Genomic DNA, 27,656 nt, shown 5'->3' on the forward strand with positions numbered 1-27,656 from the left:
CAGCACTCCCTTACTCTCTCTCTTTCATCTGCTCACCTTTTCTTTTATGCTCGCCATTTTTGTTCTTCCTCAATGCCCTCATTCTCATATCTTATTCATTTGTGCCTCCTCATTTGCTACTGTATTCTGGCATGCATTCAAATTCATGGCTCATGCATCTCTTGGACCTTCCTTGTAGCAGCCACACTGTTGCACATATACTTGAATACACTTAACACATATACAGCATTCGCACCAAACAAGCTCAATGTTATGTACTCTCAGTTTATACTTTTCCTTATCCCAGCTGCAGTTAAGAGAAGTATTAAGCCTACTGGAAGGTGGTGAACCTGAAGATTTTTCATCCAAAGACTAGGCTTTTCTTATATTTCACACAATACAATGCTCTGTCTGAAGATTACATGCATTGTATCACATGCTGTGTACTTAACAGTGGAGCTTCTTTGTAATTATTAGTCTCATTGTGTTAAGTCCCTTTTGCTCATTTGTTTTAATATATTGCTATGTCCTGCAGCCTTCCAATGGAGTTGACCATTTGTCCACCACTATGAGCTGTGTCTCTCCACTGGATGAGACTCTGGACAGGGAGGTGCTGCTGATGCTGCAGGGTCCCAGCCCTGAACACTTGGCTCTGGAGTTTAAGTACCTCCTAAACAAACTGGTAACCAATGGGATTGAGTGTGTATAAAGCCCTGACTTGCACTTATCCTTGAAGTTGACTCTAGATTGTTGACTTGAAATTGGCATCTTTATAACGATCACTTTGACCTCTTGTATAAAAATATTTTATATGTTCAGTTTGACTTGCAAATGACTGCTGTAACTGCTCTGTTCCAGTCAACCCAAGAACTGTCAGCTGTTGTGTATATAGAAAGTGCTTTGGTACAAAGACATTTGTTTTTTTAAGTTAAGCGATAATGCAAGGCATTTAAATGTTTCAGATTCTGTTGCTTCAGATGCAGCCTACTAAATTACAACCTTACAGTTTTGCTTTAAGTTTAGGAATTGACTCGGCAAGAATCAAAAGCTCCACGTTTTTGGTGGTGTTTGTCGAGCTTCACTAAGCTAATACCAGGTTTAGATTGCTTAGTTACTCATGTGACTTCAGAACATTTATATAGAATGTTAGTTTTATGAACGCATGTAAACGTATTGTCTGTCTTAAACAATTGTGTGTATATTGTTTAAAATCATTGACATGCTTCCTCTTTATGCCTCTCAGAAAAGGAATTTTGGAGAGGAGACAGATATGGTCCTGTCTACCGTTAGAGGATTGCTGGGCAACCACGCACAGCCAGGGGGCAACACAGACCCCAATCTCCAGGTCAGATACACTCACACACTAACGGACGCATTTACATTTTGTGTTCAGTGTTCGGCCATACCTACGGCACTTGATGTTGACATCTTTGATTTTAGGCTTTAAAGGGCCATCTCAGTACTATTTTTTTTCTTTCTTTTTATATGACTCATAAAATTATGTAATGCGATATCTATCATCCTCTCCCTCCACCTGTGGCACTCTTTTTCTATCTCTATCACTCCCTATCTGCTGTTTTCTCTCCTTCCCACTCACTAACTCTCGTCTCTAGAGATATCTCACTTACATAACTCTCTGACGGGCCCCATCCAAGCAGTGCTGTTTAGTCAGTGTGTTGTACCATGAACGCAACCCACTCCCCTCCTCCCTCACTCCAACTGTCTGTATCTCGGTCGCCTCTCTCTCTTTCACCCCCCTCCTCCTGCATTGTTGCCACTCTGCATTCATTAGCCACGTACTGCCATACAGCAGTAAACATACCAAATGAGAAATCATTACAGGAGCAGAGCTGTACCAGTGCACGTCTACCTTCTGTTTGTTGCCTGAGGGGAAGGATTTTTATGCCAGTTAGGTGTCAGAAGTTTTCGGAGGTGTAAACTACAACGCAGCTATTCAGGCTCAGTTTCAAGCTGCGGCCTTTCTCTGTAGCGAGAGGCTGACCTCCTTGGCCTTGCCTATCCACAGACAGTGCAGGCCGAGCTGGACGCGAGGACGGCAGACTGGGCCCTCAGCCTGGACCAGCTGGCCCAGTACACAGACTCACTGGAGAAGGAGCTGATCAAGATGGCCAGTAACATGAGGAGGTCCCGCACTGAAATCCTGCACCTTTCAGTCAGGTGAGAAAATCTTTTTTTATTGTCTCCACTCCCTGTGCATGTGTGGCGGTGTATGTGAAAATCAAGAGGGCAGTAAGGAATGTGTGAGCTGCTCATCTCAGTGATGGATGTTTGAGACCAGAGGAAGGCGAAATATAAATACTAGTGGACGATGAAAGAGAATTGATCGCCAGTGGACCTTGACTCAAAGCTTCACTCTAAGGTAGGGGAATTTTTATTTATTTAGGTGTAGATGCTCTTGCAGGCAGAGCTAAATAATTCATTTTCTGGCTAAGGTAATACTGATGCCCCTGAGAAAGATGTCTGCTTCAGTCCGTCAAGCTCCATACAAGCCTATAACTGTCTCTAAAAGTTTGTAATTGTGCCTGCAGACTTTCCAGGATCTTCAATGGCAAATTAGGGTTGTTTCTGCCATTAAAGGAGATTTGCCTGTCAGAGAAATGCAGAAGGTGAAATTATACTCTAAATAGCCCAACAACTGTTTCATGTCCGGTCCCTTCAAACGTGTGTCTGTCTTCCCTCCAGTGCTCTGTCTCAGTTGGCCAGTCATTGTACTGAGTGGGGGAAAGACCTGTCCATCATCCTGACCTCAGTGAACCCAAAAGGCCCGCCTCACTAGGTCTGGGTTTAGGCCAATTCTGGACTTCATTCGGACTCACTGAGGATGGGTTGGCCTTATGCTGTGTGTGTGTGTGTTCATGGTGACGGCCATCCCCTTCAGATATATAACCGAGCTAGTGTGGAGCTTTAACAGACCAGAAAAGCAGAATTGCTCTCGCTGACCAGCTGGGATTTACAGATGCTAAGTTGCCAGCCTAAACTCAAAAAACTTTAATATTGGTTGGAAGAAGAGAAAGCTCAAGAGGTCTTTTTGTACGTATGGTTCTACCTCCTGGCCTGGAGATTGTGGGCTGATACAGATTGTTCATAAGACTGGCCTAGGATCAGGGTTTGGTTTTAGAACACGTTAGAGGTTCTGTGTCTAACCTGGTATTAGACAGTGGGGCTGGACTGGATCTTAAAACCTGTGAAGTGAAGAAACCGTTACTGGGCCAGTCGGAGAACTGGAGCTGGTCACCCTGGGCAACAGAATGGGACACTGCATGGGCCTGCGGATTGGGTACAGTATGTCCACTGTACCGTCTTCTAGGAACTCAGTTTTTCCATCTCTGGACAGTGCTTTGATAATTGTGTGTAACTTCCCCATATCTATTGGAAAGCATATATATCCCTCATCTATTTTTAATGAACAGGATTTTGTTTGGTTGCACACAGGGTGCAGGAGCAGGAGAACCAGAAGCGCCAGCTGGGTGAGGAGCTGGAGCAGCTGAAGACACCTCAGGACAGCAGAGAGGCCTCATGCCAGACACCTGCACCAGAGGAAGAGGTCAGTGAGGAGGCTGGATCATAGGGCATACATCTATAAACCTATATTTAATAGCTACATACGTAGTCTGTAGTTGTATATATTGTTTTTAGAATATATAATGTTATATAGAATATATGAATGAAATGTTTCACCTTAAGCAATACATTCAACTTTAATAATTGACATGTTTTGTGCTTTTGTATGTATTAACGTTCAGTTACCACAAATGAATAATATTGAACTACAGAACTCGTACTGTATTCAGACAGATGGAGTATCTGGTAGAAGAGAGCTGAGTGCGAGTTGGAGGCTGAAGTGGACATGTGCACCCACACACGACCACAAACAGAATCAGATGCGACCACACACCTACGCACTACTCATCACACAAAGTGCAGTGACCGACCATTTATATCACATCGCCATTGTTTTAATATAAAAAATAAGTTTTGTTCTGATTAGATAGATTGGCATACGGTTACCAATAATGCAGTTCTTACTTTGAAATCATTTATTGTGTAGCTCTGGATCAGGGAACAGCTTTTTATTTTTTATCGGCAGGAAAAAAAAGATTTCTTACAGTCCGGCTATGGAAAGTGTTTTTGCATCTCATCTTAGCGTTCTTTTAATCAAGAATTGGTCTTTGTTTTTATTTTTGTTCAGCCTGGGGATGAATTGGACTGGGATGAGGAGTTTGCCCTTCAAGACTTCCTGAAGAATGAGTCGGTGGATGGGGATTGCAGAAAACAGGGTGGAAGAACGGACAGCGGGCCTGAGGAGACGGCCGATAAATTAACAGACAGAGGAGAAGAGGAGGACAGGGAGGAGAGGTGGACAGTGGTGGACAAAGCGGGAGCAGGAGAAATAAGAGATGCGTCCACTCCTCTGTCTGTCCTCTCTGTGGAGGCCCAGCCTGGACACTGTGAAGCAGAAGATAGTCAAGGTGAGTGAAGAGAACAAAGTGGACGGAACAACTAACATCTAAACACTTCAACAGCTTAGCAACTGTAATACATTATTTCTCCAATGGTATATGACTTGATGAAATCAATTACTAATAAATATTGAATAAAGTAGCTCAATGGATTAGATTTAGATTTATTCATAAAGAACCTCATGGCTTTCATCAAACTGAATCTGCTGAATTTATTCTCTGCAAAGGCTGAGAACTTGTTTGAGCTTTTAAAATCTAGTAAACACCTGAAGTAGCTAACAGGAAACCCTAAAAACCAAATCAGATTGAGCTAATGTTGGTGAAATGTTTGTGTAGCCTCATTCCGACCCCTTCTTACCCTGTCCCTAGCTCTGGATGCTACTCAGTAGGATTATCAGCAGAAAAAAGCCTTTATGCAACAATAAGTGAGCTCATACATCCTGCGACTTAGTGGTGAAAGAATATTAAAATAAGTTTTAATTTAAAATCTGAAGATGAACATTTCCCAAATTAAATAGTATTTCAACCAAAAGCTTTTTTACATTTTCACACAACTACAACTTTATTGTTCTAAGGGACTCGGAACAATTATTTCTGCTGGTTTTGTTAAAATGGAATAATGGAATTCCTTCCTTTCACTTTATATAGTATGTTAGCTATACGTATGGAAATTGGTACACTTGTGTGAACCCAAGTAGGTTTAGTTTGGTTGCAGTACATGGCAATACAGAATCAACCTACGGTTCTACCACATTCCTAGCCTAGATTGGTGTGTATTTATTAATGCTTAAACTGAACATAACTGTCTCTTACCAACCCACAACTAATATTATATTAAATTGCCATCAACAGGAAGAGACTATGGGCATTATTTGTATTGATTATTGACTATAAATTCAGTCACACATATTACAAAATGATACAAATATTTACAGACTCAGTTATTGTCTGAGTGTTGATTTATGTGTGTATGAGAGGGAGAGGGTGTGGATTATCCCCCTGTAAACCATGGGCAGTCACAGGGCACTCAGCCACCCTTGAAGCACCAGTACAGAAAACACACTCACTCACTGTAAGGAAACACACACTCTGAGGCCCTTGGAAGTAGACCCCTGCCTTCTATGGTTGGTGTGGCCCTGGTCTTATAAATGTTGTGTGTGAGTGCTTTTGTGCGTGTCTACACAGTATGTGAGATCCTGTCTTCGTCAAGGTCCTTGTATGGCCAGGTGTACGACCGGTCCTGAGGCCACGAAGTAAGCTCAGTAATCCCCCATTCCTCTGCCTGCATGAGCGGCTGTCAGGCAGAGAGACAGAAAACCAGAGTGCAAATGTGGTCATTAATGCATACTGTGCCTGGTATTTTAACCTCTCTGCCCTTCTCTCAGCTCAATGCCTTGCATAATAGGCTGTGTGGCCCTTTATGGTAGAAGGTGGGCTTGTTTTTTTGGAAGGCTATTCGCCCCTGTAGATGAATTTGACATGGTTTTAGGGTTTTTAATGAACAGCTTCTTTGTTTTGTCTTTTTTTCAATTTTTTCTTTCATCCTGCCATTCTTTCCTAATTAAAATTAGTATTGGTTCCTGATCTTTCTCTCTATCTGTTACAGACTGCATAGACTGCACTGAGGCAGAGCCAAAGGTGAACTGTCAATCTTTGCAGGTAAATTGACTTGTTATATTACCACTAATGGAATCTCTATTTGGGATTTTGTCAAGATTTGTGTATTATACTTTAACTCTTAAAATTGAAAAGATTTCTTGATGGCAGTAGTTTTACCGGGAATCTGCCAAGTGTGTGACAGGCGTGCAATTGTTTTTAAGCAGGAAGCAGGAAAGTTATAAAAACACTGATTTCATGATCAGCTTACCTTCCCTTTATATTTAGGAGAGAAATATTTTTTTAATGTTTCCGTTGGCATAGAGATCTTGCTGTTTTTGGGAATATCATTTTATACTTCCTTTGCCATGAAGGGACGGAAATAGGAAGTTGTTAAAATTATGTTTAACAATTTCAAGGGGGACTAGAGAAAATTACTATGCTTGGCCGTTGTTGCATATTTTTAACCCATGACATGAATTACAAATTCGCTATAATTAATATTACAGACAAACCGTTCATGAAGTGCTCATTTAGTCTGCCTTACATTGTTGTCAAATTATAAAACTTTCTGTCACACTTCTATTGCAATGCATTCAGTGGTTCAAGGAAGTAATCATAGAGAGCTTTAGTTTCAAAACTCGTATACGTATGGGAATATCCTTGAACGCACACATCAACAAGTAAGGGTTTTAAAAACAATCCCTGTCACTGGGATGTACACCAAAACTTCCAACACCACCATAATTTCCTACAACTATAAAATGAATGGAAAGCAATGACTGTCTGGAAGGTACAACATTATTCCAAATACAGGTGCACAATATACTGCTCATGTGTTCTAAATCAACACGTTTATGTCAGCAAGTCTCTTAATAGAATAATTTTATGACATTATGTGGACTATTCTCTCACTCTCGTATTCTCCTGTCTATAGGCTTCTGCACACTCTCTATATCTTTCTGCCATTTGCCTACCAAATCGTGCTTCACATATCATTATTCACAGCCACTCCTCAGGCAGCAGTCTGCATGCTTTTGTTTCCTTATATAGAATGACAGTGACAAGGTTTTAGGTCACACAGAGGTGAAGAAGAAATGGCTTGGTGTTATTGGCAAAAGAAGGTATTACTAAGCACCTTCATTTGAAGTCAAATTCTTAACCAACTAAAGATTCATGCTAAATACTAAACTACACGTTACAAAGTTATAATCTCAATGTCTTGTCAAACTTTTTGTTCTTGGGTGTTTCATTCTACTCTTCTGCAGTCTTTAATGCTTAACTAAATTGTTGCCTACAAGTTTTTTAAAACCAATTTCTACACTCTATCATTGCTGCAGTAAGTATGGAAGTGATGTTTGCTTTTGAATTCCTTTGATGATGACAATAATTGTCCTCTTTTTCCATCAATCCATCACTGATGGAACAGATGCTTTGTGCATTATTTTAGATTTTGTTGACTTCTTAAGCAATGTCTTTCCATCTGACAAAGAATTGTTTCTATTGACTGATATGTGGGCCTGCTGAGCCTGTTTGGTACATGGTTAATGCATGTTGCTTATTTGAGCTTTTCACCCCTTGCCTTTTTGAATATTTATAATACTGTGTGGTTGTGTGTGTGATTTCAGGAAGAGGCAGCAGTGCCATTGAGCGCCCACTCACAATCTGTCAGCATTAGACACCCAGAGGCGGATGCTCTCCCTGATCTGTCCCACTCAGAGAACAACAGTAACATCTCCGCCTCCCCCTCTCACTTTAATTCACTCTCTCAATGTGGATCAAGCACTATATTTCTCTTTCACTGTCTTCTCCCCCTTTGGTCAGCTAGAGCATTTGCTACTTAACCAAAGAGTGAGTCATTTCCTGACTCACTTTGTATGTTTGCTGTTGTTTAGAGGAACGAAAGAGGTAGTCTCTACAAAATGCAAATAGAATTGTTTTGTTGCTTATTAGAATTCTGTGTTAGCTACTGCATTACTGATTGTTATGTCTCATACTATTGTATTTGAAGACAATTTTTAACTGAATAAGTCAATTATAAATACTCTTTGTGTTTTTTACTGCTTATTTTACTTTACATATGCCCTGCATAGAGAGAGACATTCTCTCAGATGTTAAAAGGTTTTAGAATCCTTACTCTAAAAGAATACATTAAATATTTAATACAATGGTTCCATTTACATGCAGGACATACTGAGCTCATGTTTTCAAAATGCCACTTGGGCAATGTAGAAAATAATTAGAGTAAAGAACAACATTGTTAAATAACTTGATAGACTGTAAGCCTGGTATGCACTTACCATCGTATATTGATGGCACGTCATGCTGAAGTGTATTGTTATTTTTATAGATATACCAACTTTTCTGTTGCCTTAGCAGATGCGTCTCACTCCTGTGGTCCATCCAAAAATCTGAGCAGCACACCTGGACAAGACCAAACAGTCACATTGAGTAAGACTCCTCTTGAAGGAGTCGAGATGATTCCTCCAGACAGCGGATCAAATGGACCAGAGGAGAGCAGTTCCCAGAGTGAGAGGTGAATGAAGAGATATATCGTATTGGATAGTTCAGAGAATCAGCCTTTCTCGTCTTCAAATTCCAAATGATATACAGTATATATATATTGCTGATGGTGGTTGGTATTCTGTTTGTTGGCATTTTAAACAACCTATTGCCGTCTGCCAGGGCGTTTTTTCATACTTCGGAATTTAAATTCAATTTCAACCATTTGCATTGTGACTTTAATCACACAGTACTCTTATTTTTTTCTTTTATTTGTCTCTCTTAATAAACCCTCATCGAATCATTCTTATTACCCATCTTCTATAATAATGACTGGCAAGAAGGACTTACAGAAAATAATGCAGGGAGTTTCTAAATACAGAAAATGCATCACTTGAGAATTGCATCACTTGATGAGAATTGCATAAGATGGTTGATGTAGACGGGGCAGAAAAGCACACTAAGGCCTGGTTGATAGGGTGCCGTGCTTAGGCACGATTGTCCCTCCTCCAGCAGGCCTGGCCAAGCCGGTACTCGCACTGCTCCAAAAGATCCGACCCTGGGCTTGATTGCTTCTTGTCATTCAATATGTCACCACATGTTTATATGTACGGTTTTGGGTTTTGGAGCGTACTTGTTGTATCCGATTGTTATAAAATATTTTTATCTGGACACATTTGCAGCAAAGAGCCCACATCCGGATCAGAAAAACTTGAACCCTTTGGCAATATTTCTTTTAAATGTCGTTGCGGGCAACGGCATTTTGTGTTTTTCATAACTTTATTCTCTCCAACACAAACTAAACAGACTTTATCCAAAAGGTGTACCTGTTGAGTTGGTGTTTTGGATTGGCAAATCCTACCTAAGGGTCACAAAATGGAAGCTTCCTTAGTCAAGAATCAGACATTACTGCATAGCCTCACCCAGCATCCCGTTAAATTTTCATAGTACTATAATCTGTCACTGCTAGATTTGAAGTTGAAAGGTGTGACCAATAGCCACAGTAGTCACATTTTACTTAGTTTTGTCATTTCCCTTGGACTTGGTCCACATTTGCTAGTCAAATGGGTGTTTTCCTGGCTGAGGGAGGAGTGTGCAGCCTAATTAGTATCTCTACAGCCGTGCTTTGCATAGATGTATTCCACCTACACAGACCAAGGCTGTTCCTCATCTCTCTTAGCATTTCATTCTCTTTACAGAAGTGCTGTCAGATGGATAGTATAGGAAAGTGTATTTAAGGTATGAATCAAAAATGAGAAAACAGAACGCGCTTGACTGTTGACCTTTGCTCTGTTGTCAGCACCCAGCCGACCAGTGAAGACCAGAGGGGAGAAGAAGTGACAGAAGGCGAGGTGGACTCCAGTGCAGGAGCCATGAGACGTGCTAAGGTTAGTAGCAGGGGGAAGTGTTTGAATGCATAAGGGAATACGACTTCCTTTATTCTTTTTAGCATCAGCTCCACGCTGTTTCCTCTTCCTGTTTTTGACCCTGTATCTTTCTCTCTGTCTGCCACTTGATGTGACTTAGCTCAGTGAAAGTAGGTGTGTTATGAAAGTGAGGGGGAATGAGTGGGCAGGCTGGTGGCTTGACTTTATTTCAGAAATGCTGAGAGGGAGTCCTTGCTCTGGGTGACAAGGACAGGAGAGGGCAGGGATGGAACATTTTAGGAACGATTAGAAAATCAGGTGGCCATCATTCTAATTAGTTCTCACTGCTCAAGCCAATGACTGAGGAAGTAACTTCATGGGCTATCAGCTTCCCTGAACTCTGTTGCCTAAAAAGGCAAGTAAAAAATACTTTATATGGCTTACTAAAGTGTTGGTTTTGAAGTACTTTTAGATTATTGCTAAATTTACTTCGATTTAGGAAATCTGAAGATTTTCAACTTGGGCATGTACTTTACTTGACACAATAAAAAAGTAATATCAAATTAGAGCAGATCCTCCGTTAAGAGAAGGTTGGCATAGGCATACTTTGAATAGCGTTATTATTATATAAAATGCCCGGTGCGCTTTGATAAAGCTTGTTTTTTAGTTTGATTATTACTCCAGATATTAAAGTGAAGAATATTATTAAAACCAAAACATTTCAGCTTTTATGAAGCTTGAACAGCAATTATTATAGATATTTTTTTTAGCTGATTAAATGAGACATGATGAATTTATGAAAAATGTTATTTTTCTATCCAAGTCACCAAATGTGATTACATCTAGTTGAGTAAAATCAGAATAATTCATAAAAAAATAACTGATGTTCCGACCCCCATTAGCAGAGACCTTCAGTCTGTCTGGACCAATTAGTGTTTACAATGAGCTGCTTTGATGTACGGTCTATACAGTAAGATTCATTCATGGTAATTCTGCCCAGCCGCAGCCTCAGATGGCCGTGCTTGGTTGTTATGTTGGAGATAGCTTGTGTTGTGTTGCTGCTTGCTTTGTATCCTGCTGAGAGATCGATCAGCTTGGTTTATGTAGTGTCCTACCTGCTTGGCATGGTGGATTGGTGTCTTCATTATGTCAGTGAAATGTTGTTTTACACTCAGAGGTTTGGTAAAGGCAGGTTTTCATCCAAATCCTGGTTTCACAAATGTTGCCTTGTTTTAAACTACCTGCAAAAACAATGAGCAGATTTTCTTGTGAACAAATCAATTTGGATATATTCAAATAGCAGTTTTACTTGTAAATGGAAGAGAATGTGTATAATTACTTTTATCACAACATTTTCTAACTATTGCTGTTAATGTTTAACTTTCAATTACAACTTAACTTTTTTTTTTTAACTGAGCACATTACATTCAGTATTGGGTATCTCATTGAATCATTTGATGTGTACAATTGTATTGCTAAAGATATTGTCGGCAATACAAATCAAAGTTGTTATGGTGTTATAACTGTTTTGTTAAGCAAATAAAAAAGATTGACATGCAAATTCTCATCATTTGGGATGATTTGAAATAAAGCTCCCTAGGAAGAATGTTAAATTGGATCAATGAACAATGTATCAAGCTGATGTCAACCAATGATGCTGCAACAGCCAGTTTAAATTTGCTTCACTGTTTCTTTGGATGTAAAATTGTATTGAAGCTACCTTTTTAGGTTATATATTCAGTGAAATTGTAAAGCAGTCATCTCTTATTTGGAGCAGTGTCTAAACGGATATTATGCGCAATCATTACACAATATCCCATTGCATTGTTCTGAGCACTCACCTTTCTCCATTTTGTGCGTGTGTGCGTGTCCACACGACTGTACGCACACAGTCCGCCTCCACTACTTAGCACTGTGCCAGTGTTAACGTGTTCTCTAAGCACCCCTCTCAGCAACACACACATACACACTCAGAGCTGCAGGGCTCTCCATGAAGCTCCATGTTATATAAGGAGCCCAATCTTTCTCTTTGACAGCCAGCTTAGATAGCATTTCACTGCCATGGGACAGGTACGTAATGTGTGTGCGTGTCTTTTTAATCATTGACCATTTCTTTCTAGGTTGGACAGAAAAATGTTATGCGAGGCCACCTGTCTTTTTCTCACCCCCTCCCTCCTTCTCTTCCTTTACTTATGTTCCTTTTCAGAGCCTGAGCCAGGACCAGTCGGCAGACAGATCAGCAGCAGAGGACAGGTAAGCGATTCACTGTTAACTGTCGCATCAGGTAACTTGGAACCTCAAAAGGTTTTCTAACTACTTCACCTTTCATCAGTGACTATAACTCAAACTGTTTCCTCTGCATCAACTGTAAAAGCCAACTGTTTGCCTTTTTGGGAGTGACATTTAGGCTGAGATTGTTTTTGAAGAGACTTGTTATTTGAAGGTGCACTGTATACGTCTTCCAGCACGTGTCTGCTACCTGTGTTGGTGGAAGAGGAGGAGAGTGTGCAGGACAGTAGAGCTGAGGTTTCTCTAGTAGCCGCCAACATGGAAGGTAGGAAGAAAAACTCTGAAATCTGTGTGTGTGAAGGAGATAAATAGAGAACGTGTTGGTTCTAGCTGAATGTTTGTTTGTTTATGCCTTCTTACATGGATATGTAACGTTGACCACCCACACACCAACTCTTCCTTCCAGGCACAGACCAGCTCACCAGCAGTGGAGTGACCACCCTCTCTGACAGCAGCTCTCCTCAGTCACAATCATCCTTCACACATGCCAGCCAATCAGAGAGCGGCATGGGCAGCATGACCTCTGACCCCAGCTCTTCGGAGGATGGCGCAGCCACAAAGGAATCCCTCCCCCTTGGTGGCAAAAATAAGAAAAAACTGGTAAGACTTGCTCCACTCCCACTTCTCAACTGACCTTTTGGGTTAGTATTTCCACATATTTAAGGTGACATGGATTTGAAGCCATTTTCCTGACTGCTGTTGGAGTAAATCAATGGCTTTTGTATTAGAGAGGGTCATTGAACTGTAGTTTCTGCCATTTTATCAGTTTTTATTTGAATGATGTGGCTGTCAAATTTTGGAGGCAGCCCAGTAGGTCACATGGTAGATTGTGTTTAAGGCCAAATCCTTGGCCCTTTACTGCCTCTCTTCCCCCCTCTATTCCCTGTATCAAACCCATCTCTCTTCCTATCCAATAAAGCACATAAATGCCCAAAAAAATCATCCTAAAAATAAATTATAATTACAATCTAAAAAAATAATGACTATAATGTTTTACAAATATACAGTGATAAGTTTAGTGTGGTGTTTTTTTGTTTTCTTTTTTGCACTCAATTAGATTATTCTTTTAATTTTATTTTTAGTTTAAATAAATTAGTGTAGATTTGATGAAACAGGATCATGTTGTATGGAGCTGGTTTCCTTATGATTATATTTCTTGGTCGGCCATACAATTGGGCCATTGGTTCTTTTCTTCAGCATGGCATTGAAGAAAAATGCTGTATTTCCAGCTAAGTGAGTGTACGAGCACGTGTGTGTGTGTTTGCCCATGAAAGAGAGAGAGGGAGGGAGGGAGAGAGAGAGGCAAAGGGAGTGCATAGTTTCATCTAAGATTCAACTGGACTTGGGAGCCAACTACACTGCCAGTTGCTTTGAATCTGCAACTTTTAAAAACTATTGAAGGAGAAGGGAGAGTAGGGAACGAGTGAGTGAGGGAAGCAATATGGATGTTAAGGGTGACGTGAGCATGGATGCATCAGAGTTAAAAGGAGAGCAGCAGGAGGGGGTGAGTGAGCAGACAGAGGCAGTAATGTTTGCCCAAACCCTGCAGGAGCTGTCTCTAAGCATGGAGGCCATCGAGGAGCACAATGTTCAGGAGGACCACTGTGAGACCAGCATGGCCACTGACAAGGAATGTAGGTGTCATGTATTTGTTGTAGACTGCTAAGTACTAGATACTTTCTATAATATTTGTCACCTGTCTTTTGATACTATATGTAATTTCTCTTTTGAGTACTTTCACATTGATACTTTGACAATCTAAATAGTGATTGCACCATTTCTTTAGGGATTTTTTGTGCAATGATACTTGATAATCATTTCCCTTTCTAGCTGAGACGTCAATGATCTCTGACACAAGTGACAACAAAGAGGACAAGAACAAGTAAGACAAATAATTATCACAGTAAAACAACTTTATAGTCCTTAATACTTTATACATGTGATAAGATAATTATTGTCTCTTTATCTGCAGCCTTTCCCCTAATGACAAGGAGATTGAGGTATGTACACCATCAGACCTTTAGGCTGCTTCATAATTAGTGCCAGAAATGAGTGTGTTGAGGACACTTTTTGATCCATCTTTGGTATAAATAAGTCAAACTTTTTAGGATATTAAATGTTTAAGTAGATTTCATCAACTGGTTCTCTATAATTTGTCCTCCATAAATTGCGACCAAATGTTTGAATTCTTATTTTGAATACAAAGTTGAGTAATTCTTTGGTTACAAAACCTTTCCTCTCAGGCTTCTCTCAGTGTGCATCCATCAGAAATATATATGACAAATACAAATTTAGTTAGCATGTCTTTTAAAACCATATAACACCTATAACCACACATACAAAGTTAATGCATCACTTTGTAAGAAAACAAAACTGATGTTTTTCTTAAAATCTGAGTTTTCTAGATCAGGGAGTTTCTTATAGTGTCACCTTTCCACCTGAACAATGATGTCTTTTGATCTTAATCGAACAAGGAATTTTTCATCTTCATATTTCCCAGCAGGATATAATGACACAATCGGTAAATGTCTGGCAATGATTTTAAAAAGTGAGTCAAGTGTCGTTCATGTTGCAGACAGAGTTTCAGCGCCTGGCATTGGGCTTCAAGTGTGACATGTTCACCCTGGAGAAGAGACTGAAGCTGGAGGAGAGGTCACGTGACCTGGCTGAGGAGAACGTCCGCAGGGAGGTGTCCAGCTGCCAGGGCTTACTGCAGGTCAGTCCACGTATGAAGTCATTTGCTCCGGGATCAGACCAAATTACTTTATTGACTTTAATTGTTTTAATTTTTATCCTCAGTCTTAGAAGTGTGGACTTTTGATAAACTAACCATTGACCATTTGTGTGTAGCGTTTTGCTATTTCCTCTATGGTAATTGGTGTGGCTTCATGTGAGAACAAGTTTCAGATCACATAACACTGCTACTGAGTGTAAACAAAAGTGCAAAAGAAGATGCAAAAGATAGGTTATGATACCATGTTAAAGACTGATGCAGGCTGTTTTCGCTTTGTCAGTCTGATAAAGGTATGAATAGCTTGAAGTGGAATCGATAGCTTGTATTTAGTGACTATTCTACAGTTAATATTGGCTGTTTTGAATGAGAGTTGCATGACTCTTGCAAGTGTCACAATCTTTTATATACTATCTATGGTCACAATACAGAAAAGGGAATATCTCTTGTTCTACAGGTTTGGTACAATAATTTGCAGACGATTATCTTTCGTCGTTTACGTTGTATTAATTAACCTGTAAATGTAAGTAAATAGATGTGTTAGTGAGTGAACAATCATTTTTTGTAATCAGTTGTCAGTAATTATTTCATTTTTCCTCTAATCAACTTGCTTCTGTTGTATAATCCCAGGCTCTGACTCCTCTGTGTGAAGACGACAACCAGTCGATGGAGATCATCCTGAGGCTGCAGAAGAACCTGGAAATCCTCATCCAGTCCATGACAAGGGTGTCCAGTCGCTCTGAGATGCTGGGAGCTATTCACCAGGTGGGATAATGTGTGTGTGTGTGTGTTGCTGTTTTGTGATTGAATGAAAACATGAACTGAATATAGTTTGATTTGCTGTACCAAGAACAATCAAGCTGTACCATGATGTAGATGATATACATGTATACTAACTATGGATGATTTAATTGTGTGTTTGTGAATGTCAGGAGAATCGTATTGGTAAGGCCGTGGAGGTGATGATCCAGCATGTGGAGAACCTGAGGCGGATGTACACCAAGGAGCACGCTGAGCTGCTAGAGCTAAGAGAAACACTCATGCAGAATGAGAGATCGTTTGGATCACAGACCGAAAGAGGTAGAGAATGTGAGCATAGAAACACGTCTGGAATACCATCAAGGTGCAGCGCAATTGTCGACAGATGTTACCAGTTAGCGAGTACTTTATTCTGAAATTCAATATCTTTTCATTTGTTTGTTCAGTTGTGATTTTTTTTATTGAGCGTCCATATAACGCTGGCTGAATATAGTGACGAACATATCATCTAGCTAAACTGTATGCATGTGTGTATACAGTATTTTTGTGTATATGTATGCCTCATGTTGACATACCACTAAACTCAACTGTTCCTCTTTCCAGATGACTTCCGTGGCAAGAAACCGGCAAACTCACAGTACTATAAGGTCAGCTGAAGGTCTCTTCATTCCCCCTTCTCTAAACCGATGTTGGCTTGATGTGTTAGTAATGTTCATGTGTGTTTTCATTTGATTTTTTTCTCTGTCCCCCATACAGCCGTCAGCTCGGCGGGTCAGCATAGCGGCGATACCCCGCTCTGGTGGAGGCAACATGCACTTAGACATGGTGAGGACAACACTGCCATTGTTTTTGACTAACAAGAGATCCAATCAGTAGTGTACAATTTGTTTTTATATACAGTCAGTTGGGCTTGCACTCTTAATATAATACGGTTTATAAAAAGATTTGTTTACTAGAAAGCTAGCATCCTGCTTTCTAGAGTGCAGCTTGCTTGAAAGGTAAGTTTAAAAAAAGAAAAGAAAATTGCACTCACAAAGTTCTGATGCTGCACTTTCCATTATCTTAGGATTGCTTCCATTGCCAATTAAATGCAGTGCAGTCGAAGCATGTAAATGGTCAGATCATGGTTAACCTGCAAATTCAAGTCTACAGTGTACCTTAATGGATGTAAGATTTTGGACTAGTTTTAGGACTGCTCTAGGTAAAATATGTGTGTTATGCTTCAGGTTGTGCAAAGTTGAATTTATTAATTTTTTACATGATCATGACTCAAATAGTTTGATTTGTCCACCACAGTCCAAAACACAAGATGGCTCAGAGGCTGAAATGGAGAGACTGACCAGGCGATCCCCATGGTAGGTATTTGAAGATGAGTTGTCTGAATTTTAATATGTTGACTAAAGTTAAACAATATTTAGTCTGTCTTTGAAGGGGAGTAAGAGGACAGTTAAAATGAATCTACATTTAAAACACACCAGCGTTGTCTCTGATGTGTGGCAAGCTATTGGCTGTGGCTGCCTTTCTCAAGCCACCAGAGCGTGCTGCACCATGACATGAGGGTTGTTGTTGTTGTTATGCCCCTATGTGATTACGGTGGTTTCCAGGAATGTGGCAGGGAAGAGCACGGCGCGCCCCCCACTAAAGCGCTTTAGTAGCTCTGCGGCCTGGGTTGACACTGAAGAGCCCTCGCTCATGATGAAGGGGTAAGACATGCCAAGAAGAAGGCTACCACGCAGGTTGCATTGCACAAGTCCTTTGACAGTGGACCCAGATGTGTTAAGATGGAGGCTTTCTTGTGTGACATTATTATTTTCTGACTGTGGAGAATACATGTCATTTTTAAAAAAGGAGGTTGCAATCCACTTCTGCCTTCCCTACAATGATGTGCCCATTGAGAGAATAAACATGTAAGCAATGTTTTTCTCTTTCTTTGTCAATTATCTTAAAGTCCCAGGAAGAGAGTGCAACATTATACCGCACTAATAAATGACAAAATAAGTGCCACAAACTAACAAAATGTCAAATATGTAAGTTAACAGTCCAACTGTGCAGATGGATAGATAGATACGTTATTGATTCCGAAGGAAATTCAGACAAGGGGGTAAGCGGAGACTGCTGGCACAAACTCAGAACAGTGTATATCCTTAAGGGAAAATCAGTGATGATGACATCAATGCACACAGCATCCATCTTTCTTGCATCTGGTCCCTTCTCGCATGGGGAGTAGAATTTGATCAGCTAAGCCAAATTGAAGCTTAGATGATACGAATGAAACACTTTTAATTCTCTCCAAATATCTAAAAGTTTGTAAAATTGCTTTGTGGGCATATAATATAATATTTGAGCATGTTATTGGCATTACTGGGGCTAATTTTATACTGCAGAAAAAAAACTTGCTTTCTCTAAAACATGTGTACAGCAGGTGAATGTTGATCAGTGAATATTTGCTGGCTGCATATGCATGAAATGTGTGCATGTGCACATATGGAATGGGTGCGTTTGGATGTGCTGAAATGGACAGTGTGTTTGTGAATGCCTGACCCACGCGTGCCAACAGGTCAGCCTGCGACGACACCGACTGCCCGTCAGAGGACGAGCAGAAAGAGGAGCCGGTGGCAGAGAGGAGGAGGTCCAGTCTCAGTGAGCTGGGAAACAAACTGGTCTCCCTAATTATGCCACTCAAGACGTTAGTCCAAACAAATACGCACCACTAGCCTACTGCAGCACTGCTTTCTACCAGCAACGCTAAAACGGCTAGCTGCATAATGAAAGATTTCATCATATAGCTGTAACGAGGTTCCAGTAGTTGAAAACTAAATTCCATCTGTTGTCCAAGGTTATCTCTGAAATATTTTTTTATTTAAATTTTTTATCACTATGTGAAACATAAATGCTGTGGTGTTCACTGCACCTCAGAGATCAGTGTGACCAGTAATATGACATCTTGACAGATTGGAATTTATTTTGAAGTTTCTCTTTCTCGTTAAACATTTCCATGAGCTCTACATATTGGCTGAATTTCTAGTTTCTCTAATAATAACCTTGTAAAAGACAGTTAGAAATCTTACTTAATTATTTTAAATGAGATTATCACCTATGTGCTTTTTATCCTGTTCTGTTGTTTAACGTTGTGTGCAAATATGGAACCTCCTAAGTGATGAAACTCTTTCATTCTTTGGGTCTGTGCTGGACAACCTTTTCTTTGCTCCAGGGGCTCTGCAGCCTGTAATCATGTTAACAGAGCATTCACTGGAAGTCAAGCCTTTCATTCCACTGTTAACTGTCTTGAGATCAGTTTACAGCTAAATAACTCGTTGGTGTAACAACTCGTTTTAGAAGCTTCATGAATTGTGTGTTTGGGTTTCATGTTCTGATTTGCAGTGTGCAGCTAACAAAAGCTTCTAACTGATCGCCAGTTAATGCTTACCATGCTCAGCCATCTGTCATTCACTAACATGTTCAGCAACCCTAATAATTGTTTTTACCAACTGCTGCACTTTGACTTTTTTTCTCTGGGGCAACTGAGTATTTTGTGCAAGCAAATCATGTGGTGTTCTGAACTTTCCTTTCCTCTTTTCGTCCCTCCACATTGCTCAGGAGTCAGGATGAGCTGTTTGTATTGCTGTAAGTGATTAGGGAGGACAGTAAGGTGGGAAGTGCTTGTGGATTCTATGCATGTGACCAAAATAAACAATAAATGCATGCAAAAGGCCTGAATTTATCAGGTAGAAGTGCCAAACAAAGGCCACTTACAACCTTATGCTGACTCTAGTAATGACTGCAAAGTGATTTGAAGCAGCACTCCTACTGCTGACCGATTCCAGGCCAAAATCGGTTTGCTGCCTTTGCCTAACCAGTTGATGCTTAAATTAACTCCTGCCAACCTCTATTAACTGCTACTGACAGCTTTTTCATTATGCTGATGAATATGTGAATGGTTTTGCATCTTTGACAGTTTGACACATGGTAAAATGTTCTTCATTGAAGAAAACTCGAGATTTCAGCTAATTCAATGCTCTAGTAGTTACCACAACTTACCCACAGTTCTTGCTCAGAAGTGTTACTAAAATGACTTATTCCCTTGTGTGTCATTTGATAACTCATTCAATCTCTTGACCTTGGACTATTTAAATTCTCTCATGCCCTATTTTCTATCCATCCCTTGCTAACATTTGGTTCCCGTCTTCCAGTCCAAGCCCTTCCCCCAGCCCCACGTCTACAGACCCAGGAATGGCCCAGTCTCTGTCCCACAGCCTGACGTCTTCCCGGGCGGCTGCAGCAGCAGCAGTAGCCAGGAGCGGCAGGGGCCTCTGGCTTTGGTTGGCAATGGTGGTGGTGTTAGCAGGTACACTCGGTTTGATTTTAATATCATTCTTTTTAATCTGAGTATAGGATATTCCCTGCTTGGATTTGACTGCAGCGGAAATAAATGACCATTTATATACTGACTATAGGTGTCATACTTCTTTAATGTAAACAGACATTTCCCTAATACTGCTAAATTGTCATTGTTTCCCTGCAGGTCTGCTGGCACTGTTGGCCAGCCTGGTGATGCAGCCAGTGGTAGATGCAGCCCCTATGGGGACCGGGGACTCCTGGATGACCATCCAGCAGCTGCTTTGGCCCTATGCAGGGCTCCGGCACAACGGACAGCCTCCCGTTTAGAACCCGATACCCTTTAGAATGTTGTTACTGCCCAACAGTCCTATGCAGAAGTTATCTGTGCACGGAGTTCGTGTTTAAGAAACTACATTGTACAACTCCAACGCAGAGGCTGCTGGAGTGTGTACTGGTGCCTGAAGATCCCTAAAACAAGACTCTCATTGACAGCACAGGCAAGGCCTTGGGATAGTTGAACCCAAGGAGGATTTTATGCATCACATCACGTTTGCTATATTAGTTAGTTTGTGTGTGTATGAGTGTTTTTAAGAAACTAAGTTATAGGTGGTGGCAACCAATGTCCTTTTTGGTGGTCTGCTCAACAACCTTAACACATCATTAGTACACATGCAGTTCTATCAGTGCTGCCAGCAAGAATTAGTGAAATCCGGCCTAATAAGTCATCAGAGCTGGCACAAGTTGACTAATCATGTCACAACTTCATCAGAAGGATCCACCTCTGTGCAGTTTTTCCATTGACAATCATCATGGACGATGGCTCTGATTGTGCCACATGGCTTTGTAAACACATTTCATGCACTTGAGAAAACCGGGGACTGCCAGCATTTTGAATGAAATGTTCCATTCATTTCCTTGTCGGTTGCAGGTGATATTTTATATTTGAAGTCTATAACACTGGTAATAAAAGTTTAAATTTAATTGTTTTTAAATTTTTGGATTCTATATTTATGGGTTTGTTAATTGAGTGGGGAGATGTTTTTGTGTTTATTTGTTAAGTTATAATCCTACATTGTTTGTCTGAACACCAAAGGTTTTTTTATTTTTTATTTTTAAGTTCTTGTGGTTGTCACCGTATACAACTTAATACACTTTTGTATGTTCCAAAGATGTGTGAACCTTTGCACAAATAAAGTAGCTATACTACGATAGAAATTGTGTGTTTTTATCCAATGTGCATCCAAATTTCAAATTCAGATGTTAAAAATATCTTTATTTACAACCCCAAGTAAATTCCACACATGTTATGAATACATGAGGGGTCTGGTGGCACAGAGCAGACTCTGCACTGTATTCACAAACAGATAATTGGATTCTCTGGTCCTAGCTATGCCATCGGTGCTCATGTTGTCCAGGAGCATGTGGATGAAGGTGGAGTGAAACTCACTGTCTGGATAATGATCCTGAGAGAAAGCCTCACTCATCTCTGTCATTTGCAGCTTCTGACTCCTCTGAGCACCCAGCAGGTAAACACTCCACAAGTCTTTAGGAATAGGGGCGGGGCCCACATGCTCACACACCTGGAGGGGGGAGGGGGGTACAAACGGGAACAAAAATGTAAAGTTAGTTTGGCATTTTTATTGGATGTTTTTTCTCCATACTACTGCAGTCATCTCTGTTCTGTGCACTAAACCATGACCAGTAACTTTTAGTGAGAACCCGGTGCTCCCTGCGTGAGACACAGGATGTTTTTTTTAATATTCTTTGGCACTAAACAACTTCCTCATTCTGGAAAGGTGACTTCTCTGCCCTTCCCTGTTGGTGTGTATATGTTAAAAAAATAACTTGTGTTAAGGGCAACCAGGAAGCACAGCAAATTACCAGCTGTAATTATACCCTTGGCTTGTTGCTACCCCCAGGTGCCAGTGTAGAATTGATTGTGATGAGCCTCTTGTTACTCCAGGTCAGGACCCTCCTTTGGCCAACAGAGGGAATGGGGAATAGGTTGTTGGACATTGGGAGGGAAAAAAAGGTTTGGAATGCTATGTATAAGCAACAATACCTGCATGACAAGATGCTCAGCTCCAGATTTGGCATTCCACTGGCTCCATGAGAAAGCGCAGGCAGAGGCAAAGAGAGCCATTTGTTCATAAGCAGCCTGTTCTGTGAGTGGGTCCTGAGAAGGAAAGAAACCACAACACAGGTATAACTCTATACAATGTTGGACTGTCAATTGGTGATACAAAAACAAGAACTAAAATTAGATGAGCATGGTAAACACAGCTGCCGAACATCAGCATGTTAGCATTGTCACTGTGAGCATATTTGCATGCTGATGTTAGCATTCAGCTTAAAGCACTGCTGTGCCTGGTACATCCCCACAGAGGTGCTAGCATGGCTATAGACCCAGATGTGTCCCAATTCCATAATTAATTTATACAGTATTTACACATTTTTATAGCAGTGTTTTGGCGATTGGTATACAAAAATATCAATAAATACCTTTATACAATATCTGTGACATCACCACATTGGTTATCAATGAAACTGCATATTTGGAAAGCTACTGCCAAATGAACTTAATCAAAAATATTTTTCTTAAGATGTGTTACTTTTGTTTTTGAGTGTCACCAGCCTCAACACTCTAGTCATTCAAATGATACTTTGAAGGAAGTGAATAACTTTTCATCATCTGCTTCCTGACACTCTGTGATGTGGATGCATGTCAGTCACTGCTGCTGCACTTTTTTTTACTTTTTTTTTCAGTCAACATAGTGTGGATAACCAAATAATGCCAACCCTGACTTAAATCTAGTATTTTGTTATTTGTCCTCTATTCTGAATGCTGACAATAGAAGAGGCAGACCTTGCCGCAGGGGCTGACGTATTTGTCTGTGTACTCGTTGACAAAGATGTTGATCCCCGCATTGATCATGGCTCTCTGCAGGGCGGGGCCACTCATCCACTTCCCAATGAGCTGAGAGAGACCTCTCCCTTGCTCTGATGCCAACATACACTGATTACCCTGTTAGTCAAATAGGCAAAAACATCAAATAAAAATAATTACATCTCTTGATATATTTTTCTGTCAAGTGTGCATAGAGCTTTTCTGTACTTCACCTGGATTGTGACTCTGACGTTAACCAGTGCCCCATTGACGGTTAGGAGAGCCGAGTCTTGTCCCAAAGGCCTGAGCTCCCAGCTCTGGAAGGGGAAGTTGGCATATGTTTCCTGCATCAGCACAAAGGCCTGGAAGGAGTCCATCTTAAATGAGATCTTAGCCTCTTCCTCCTCGTAAGAGACGTCAGTGATGCCATCCATCCTCCACTGCTTCCCTTGAATAAAAAGCATTTTCAATGTCCATAAGTTTTTGGTGCCTTTCAACTTAATTTCAAAACCTGATGTATCACTTCCAAATGGGTATACTTTTCTTATGTTATATAAAGCATGTGTTGGCTGCCATCCCTACCTGCAGCATCCCAGCGAGCCACCTGGGGCGTTTCCAAGAACACCACGTAGTCTGGCAGTGTCACAGACATGCCAACGGGAGGGCAGCTAAGAGCTTTGTTGTCATCCAAGTTGGACTTCTCCATAGGGTAGGGGAATATCTGTAGCCCTTTGTCCAGCAGCTTAAGAAAGACATTGGCATGAAGGGTGTTGTGTGATTTAGACTAGCTGCTGGGCCTGGCATATATGCAACAAACACTGGAACCCCTTTCTATTTACCTGTCTCATTTCCCAGCCATTGACATGGAGGGCTTGTGGCGGGAGGTGGAACACGTCATAGTAGAATACCCCACCCAGGGGTGTGTACTGTATTAAGTCCACCACCTGGACATTGCTCTCTGTTGTCAGCTGCACTGGGGATGAGGTTAAGTCCCCCTCATCTGAAGACAAAGGAAAAAGTGCGGTTGGTTATTCTACTGTGTCTATTTCTTTTTAAACTTGATTAGCTTCTACTTGTAAAACAGTAATCAATGCAAATCTAACTTTATCTACATTCGACATTAGTAAATTAAAGCCATTTTACCGCCTAGTGCCTCCATCTGCGTATGTATCTGACTTCCTTGTTCCTCTGAAGGCAGGGCAGTGCTTCTCGTCGACATCTCACTGGCTGTACTCTGGTAGATGTACACACAATGAGAATGAAAAACAACACATAGGCTGCGTTCCAATACCCATACTTTCTGCTATTTAGTATGTTAGAAAAAAAGATTTAGGATGTCCCAATTCTTGTGGTCAGACTTGGTGTGCTTAAGAATACCTGGATGTCTACTACATCCGTCCGAGTTTTTTAGTGTTGAAATCAGCATGCTATTTGGGCGATACTGACCCTCAATCCAGTGGGCACCAGTAGTCAGTGCGCAATGTTATGATGAAATAAATAAGTAAAAGTATGTCCCCACTGCATGCTGCATACTAGTTAGCAGCTAACTAGTATGCGATTTGAAACGCAGGGTGTATATAGTGACCCAGATCATGAAGTCATTCTTACCTTTCTCCCTTCAGACTCTTGGATGGACTGCACCTCCTCGTCTCTCTGCTTCTGGCTCTCGTTGTCCTCGTTCACCTCCTCCTGCCCTTGCTCTGATGGATCTATGTCTGCAGGAATGTCCTCACCGCCTGCCAGAGACCTGGGACCAATCCCATACATTGTTATTATTATTATTGTTGTAAAAGTATTGATAGAATGAGTAGCATTAGTTGTAGTGAGAGTACTGTCAGATAAGTAACCTCTGGCTGGGTGTGTGCATTCTCAGGTGAGCCATCCTGACCAGCATAGACAGGTGGTCATAGCGTGTGTGGAGGATCCGTACAGCGACGTCGCTCACAGCCAGCTGTTTGGGAAACTCAAAGCCCAGGCCCGCCTCTTCAAAGTTTAAACCTTTAAACCTGAATGGATAAGTATCAATCCCCAAATAAAAAAATTTAAAAAATGCATCAGTATGAAAACACCTGGCACAGGAGTTTAACATTTGAGGTAACAAAAATGATAGAAATACTGGTGCTAAGGTTCATGCGAGAAACATATTACGGTATATACAGTATGTTGAGATTTAATTTGTGTACTGTTTCATTCCCACTACTTATGTAAATGTGAAGTATGAACGAAAATCCCCCACCCATCATAAATCAGCTGCAAACCTCACTCTTTTCTAACATAATCCATCAGCACTTTGTTCCTCAAACCTTGGATTCTTCTTGAGGTTGGCCCACAGACACAGTGTGATGTTGTCATCTTTGACCACAGTCTGCATGTTGCCCGTCTCTGTGTCGATGTTGGAGCTGGCAGTCTATGACCAGCGACACACACAACACAAAAAAAAAGAGGAACGCATCCATTGAGAAATTTTGCACATCTTGCTTTGGACCTTGCTTATTCCTACTACAAAGCAACTCATGCAGACAATTATGAATACATAAAAATATATAACATCGATTTTTTTTTTTTTGGAGAGCTACAACGTGATCAAGTGAATGTATGCCTTGTGTACCTTGAGGATCTCCTCAGTGGTGAGGTGGTGTTTGGAGTGGATCAACTCCTGTAAGAGTATGAGCGCCTCCTGGTACTTCAGACCTTTGTGTGGATCTGTAGCATCTCTGAGCATATCCTCCAGCTCCTCTGTCAGCTTTAAGAAACGGCATTTACAATTTTTATAACACTAGAATGCACCAAATAAATAAAGCAAATGCATTAATTTTCTCAGACTTCACACCCCTACTTTTAAAGGAGAAATACTCACCTTTAGAGCGAGGTTACATTTCTTGAGTGTGCGAGTAATGTTGACCTCTGGGTCATCTCTCCATAAGCTGATGTATGTGTTAATATCCTGCTGTACTGCTGGGTCTGGGGTACATTCACAACGCATGTATCTCTGCCACTGGAAACAGAAAATATGATGTGTGTAATATCAGCCAGGTGAAATCAGCTATGGGTGCTTTGAATGGAAGTTAAGGAGGTCTGATCAGGTTTGTTTAGAGTGATTTGTGTTTTATATTGACTGTGTTATTTTGTACTCACTCTGTATAGGGATACAAATTATATTTAGTTGTTTCTGTATCAGAATTATAGACATCATAATCATTGTTGAATTGTTTGCTCAGAAAAAGCTGATCATTGCTAAAAATACATGACTCACACAGAAAGGAGCACACACACACACACACACACACACACACACACACACACACACACACACACACACACACACACACACACACACACACACACACACACACACACACACACACACACACACACACACACACACACACACACACACACACACACACACACACACACACACACACACACACACACACCTGTGCCTCCTCAGCAGCTTCAGCTTTCCATTTGGTTACTGCAGTATGATTCTCCTCCAGTAGGTGGCTTAGTTTGTTCAGCTCACCATCTCTGAGCTCTCTGACCTGTCAGCCAAAGACACCCACGAAACACTTGAGTTGTCTGTTTGAGTATCTACAGTGCTGGTCTTCAATCATCTGGATATTTACTTAGAGACCTTTATCTCACAATGATATGCACATTCCATAGATAATGGCACATCACATAACTGACATGTTGTTGTATTCCATATGGGACATCTTACCTTTGACTCTAGCCTTTCTAGTTCCTTCTCCCTTCTCTCTCTTTCCAACCTCTCCTGCTCTGCTTTCTCCGCTTGCAGCCGTGCTTCCTCTATAAAAGAAAAAGCACACTACCTCAACACATTTTTCCTATAGCTGCCGAAATCTCATTTATCCTCTAAGCAGTGACTCTGCCGGAAACCAGTTATTAAACAGGTCATTTCTTCATCAGTTGCTGTGTTGAATGCTTCATACTGACCCCCCTTAGTGCTTGGCTGAATACAAGTGCTTAACAAGTTTAGAGAACAGACATCTGGGTTACCTTCCTCTTTCAGCTTCCTCTCATCGTCCTCTTGCTTCTGCTTGGCCTTCAGAGCCTTGTTCTTCCCTCCTCCCTTTTTGGGTGAATTGAAACAATTAAAACCATCACAAATAAAGAGTTTTTGACACTTTATGTGAAGCTGAAAAACGGTGACATCATTGAAGAGAAGCTTGGGTACACACATGTTGATGTAGGGAAAGAACTGTATATTGTATGCCTGCTGCCGGCATATAACTCCAGCTACATTACCAATTGATAATCCAAATAATGTGGAATTATGAATGTGCCGACTGACTCTTTTCATACCTTTTCTTTCTTTGGTGCCTATCATTCAGAGAAGGAAACAAGACAGAAAATTAAATGAGGGTTAAAACAGGAATATAAGGCACAGGGTGAGAAATGGGTCGGACAATTAAGAGAGAAAGAGAATCAAAATTAAGAACTCTCTTCTAACATGGAGCTACTCAATGTAGCTTAGCCTACTGCAGTAGGCCTATTCTATTATTTACTATCCTGTGAAATATAAAAAAGGGTTTGAAATAAGTTCACCATACTTAGCTGTAAACCCTGCGTCTTTATATCTCAATGTGATAAGGTTGACGCCATAAAGTGTCAGTTTATTCGTGAGAAAAAAGAGAGAAAAACTCACCATGCTGAAAAGAAAAAGCTGAAGCGTCAAGTAACCATGGAAACGCGCGCGCATGCGT

General features: G+C 40.8%; 2 protein-coding genes across 2 annotated transcripts in view; one reads left to right on the top strand and one right to left on the bottom strand.

Annotated features, from left to right (window-relative positions):
- lrmp (lymphoid-restricted membrane protein) overlaps window positions 1-21,125 on the top strand; it is a gene marked incomplete at its 5' end in the record, with an annotated part of 32,060 nt that extends 10,935 nt beyond the window's left edge. Inside the window, 26 exon segments of the mRNA XM_080050840.1 lie at window positions 515-661; window positions 1,223-1,324; window positions 2,006-2,157; window positions 3,433-3,544; window positions 4,190-4,469; window positions 6,067-6,119; window positions 7,685-7,784; window positions 8,436-8,592; window positions 9,859-9,946; window positions 12,132-12,178; window positions 12,391-12,479; window positions 12,621-12,814; window positions 13,764-13,848; window positions 14,045-14,096; window positions 14,187-14,214; window positions 14,790-14,930; window positions 15,576-15,710; window positions 15,878-16,025; window positions 16,308-16,351; window positions 16,461-16,529; window positions 17,001-17,059; window positions 17,309-17,407; window positions 18,262-18,390; window positions 19,302-19,328; window positions 19,895-20,049; window positions 20,227-21,125. Of these exon segments, the coding sequence (XP_079906966.1) occupies window positions 515-661; window positions 1,223-1,324; window positions 2,006-2,157; window positions 3,433-3,544; window positions 4,190-4,469; window positions 6,067-6,119; window positions 7,685-7,784; window positions 8,436-8,592; window positions 9,859-9,946; window positions 12,132-12,178; window positions 12,391-12,479; window positions 12,621-12,814; window positions 13,764-13,848; window positions 14,045-14,096; window positions 14,187-14,214; window positions 14,790-14,930; window positions 15,576-15,710; window positions 15,878-16,025; window positions 16,308-16,351; window positions 16,461-16,529; window positions 17,001-17,059; window positions 17,309-17,407; window positions 18,262-18,390; window positions 19,302-19,328; window positions 19,895-20,049; window positions 20,227-20,369 (2,835 nt within the window). The 3' untranslated portion in view covers window positions 20,370-21,125.
- A 221-nt stretch (window positions 21,126-21,346) lies between these two features.
- On the bottom strand, window positions 21,347-27,652 carry dnai7 (dynein axonemal intermediate chain 7; the record flags this gene model as incomplete). The annotated part of the gene is made up of 16 exons (XM_080051532.1): window positions 21,347-21,622; window positions 22,105-22,218; window positions 22,909-23,067; window positions 23,163-23,377; window positions 23,512-23,671; window positions 23,769-23,929; window positions 24,073-24,163; window positions 24,538-24,676; window positions 24,777-24,935; window positions 25,233-25,336; window positions 25,538-25,672; window positions 25,787-25,924; window positions 26,367-26,471; window positions 26,651-26,739; window positions 26,950-27,022; window positions 27,599-27,652. The coding sequence occupies 16 exons, from the start codon at window positions 27,650-27,652 to the stop codon at window positions 21,347-21,349; spliced, it is 2,172 nt and encodes a 723-aa protein (XP_079907658.1).
- Between the last annotated feature and the right edge of the window lie 4 nt (window positions 27,653-27,656).

The sequence above is a fragment of the Ammodytes marinus genome (genome assembly GCF_949987685.1).
Source record: "Ammodytes marinus genome assembly, chromosome: 22".
Lineage (NCBI taxonomy): Eukaryota > Metazoa > Chordata > Actinopteri > Uranoscopiformes > Ammodytidae > Ammodytes > Ammodytes marinus.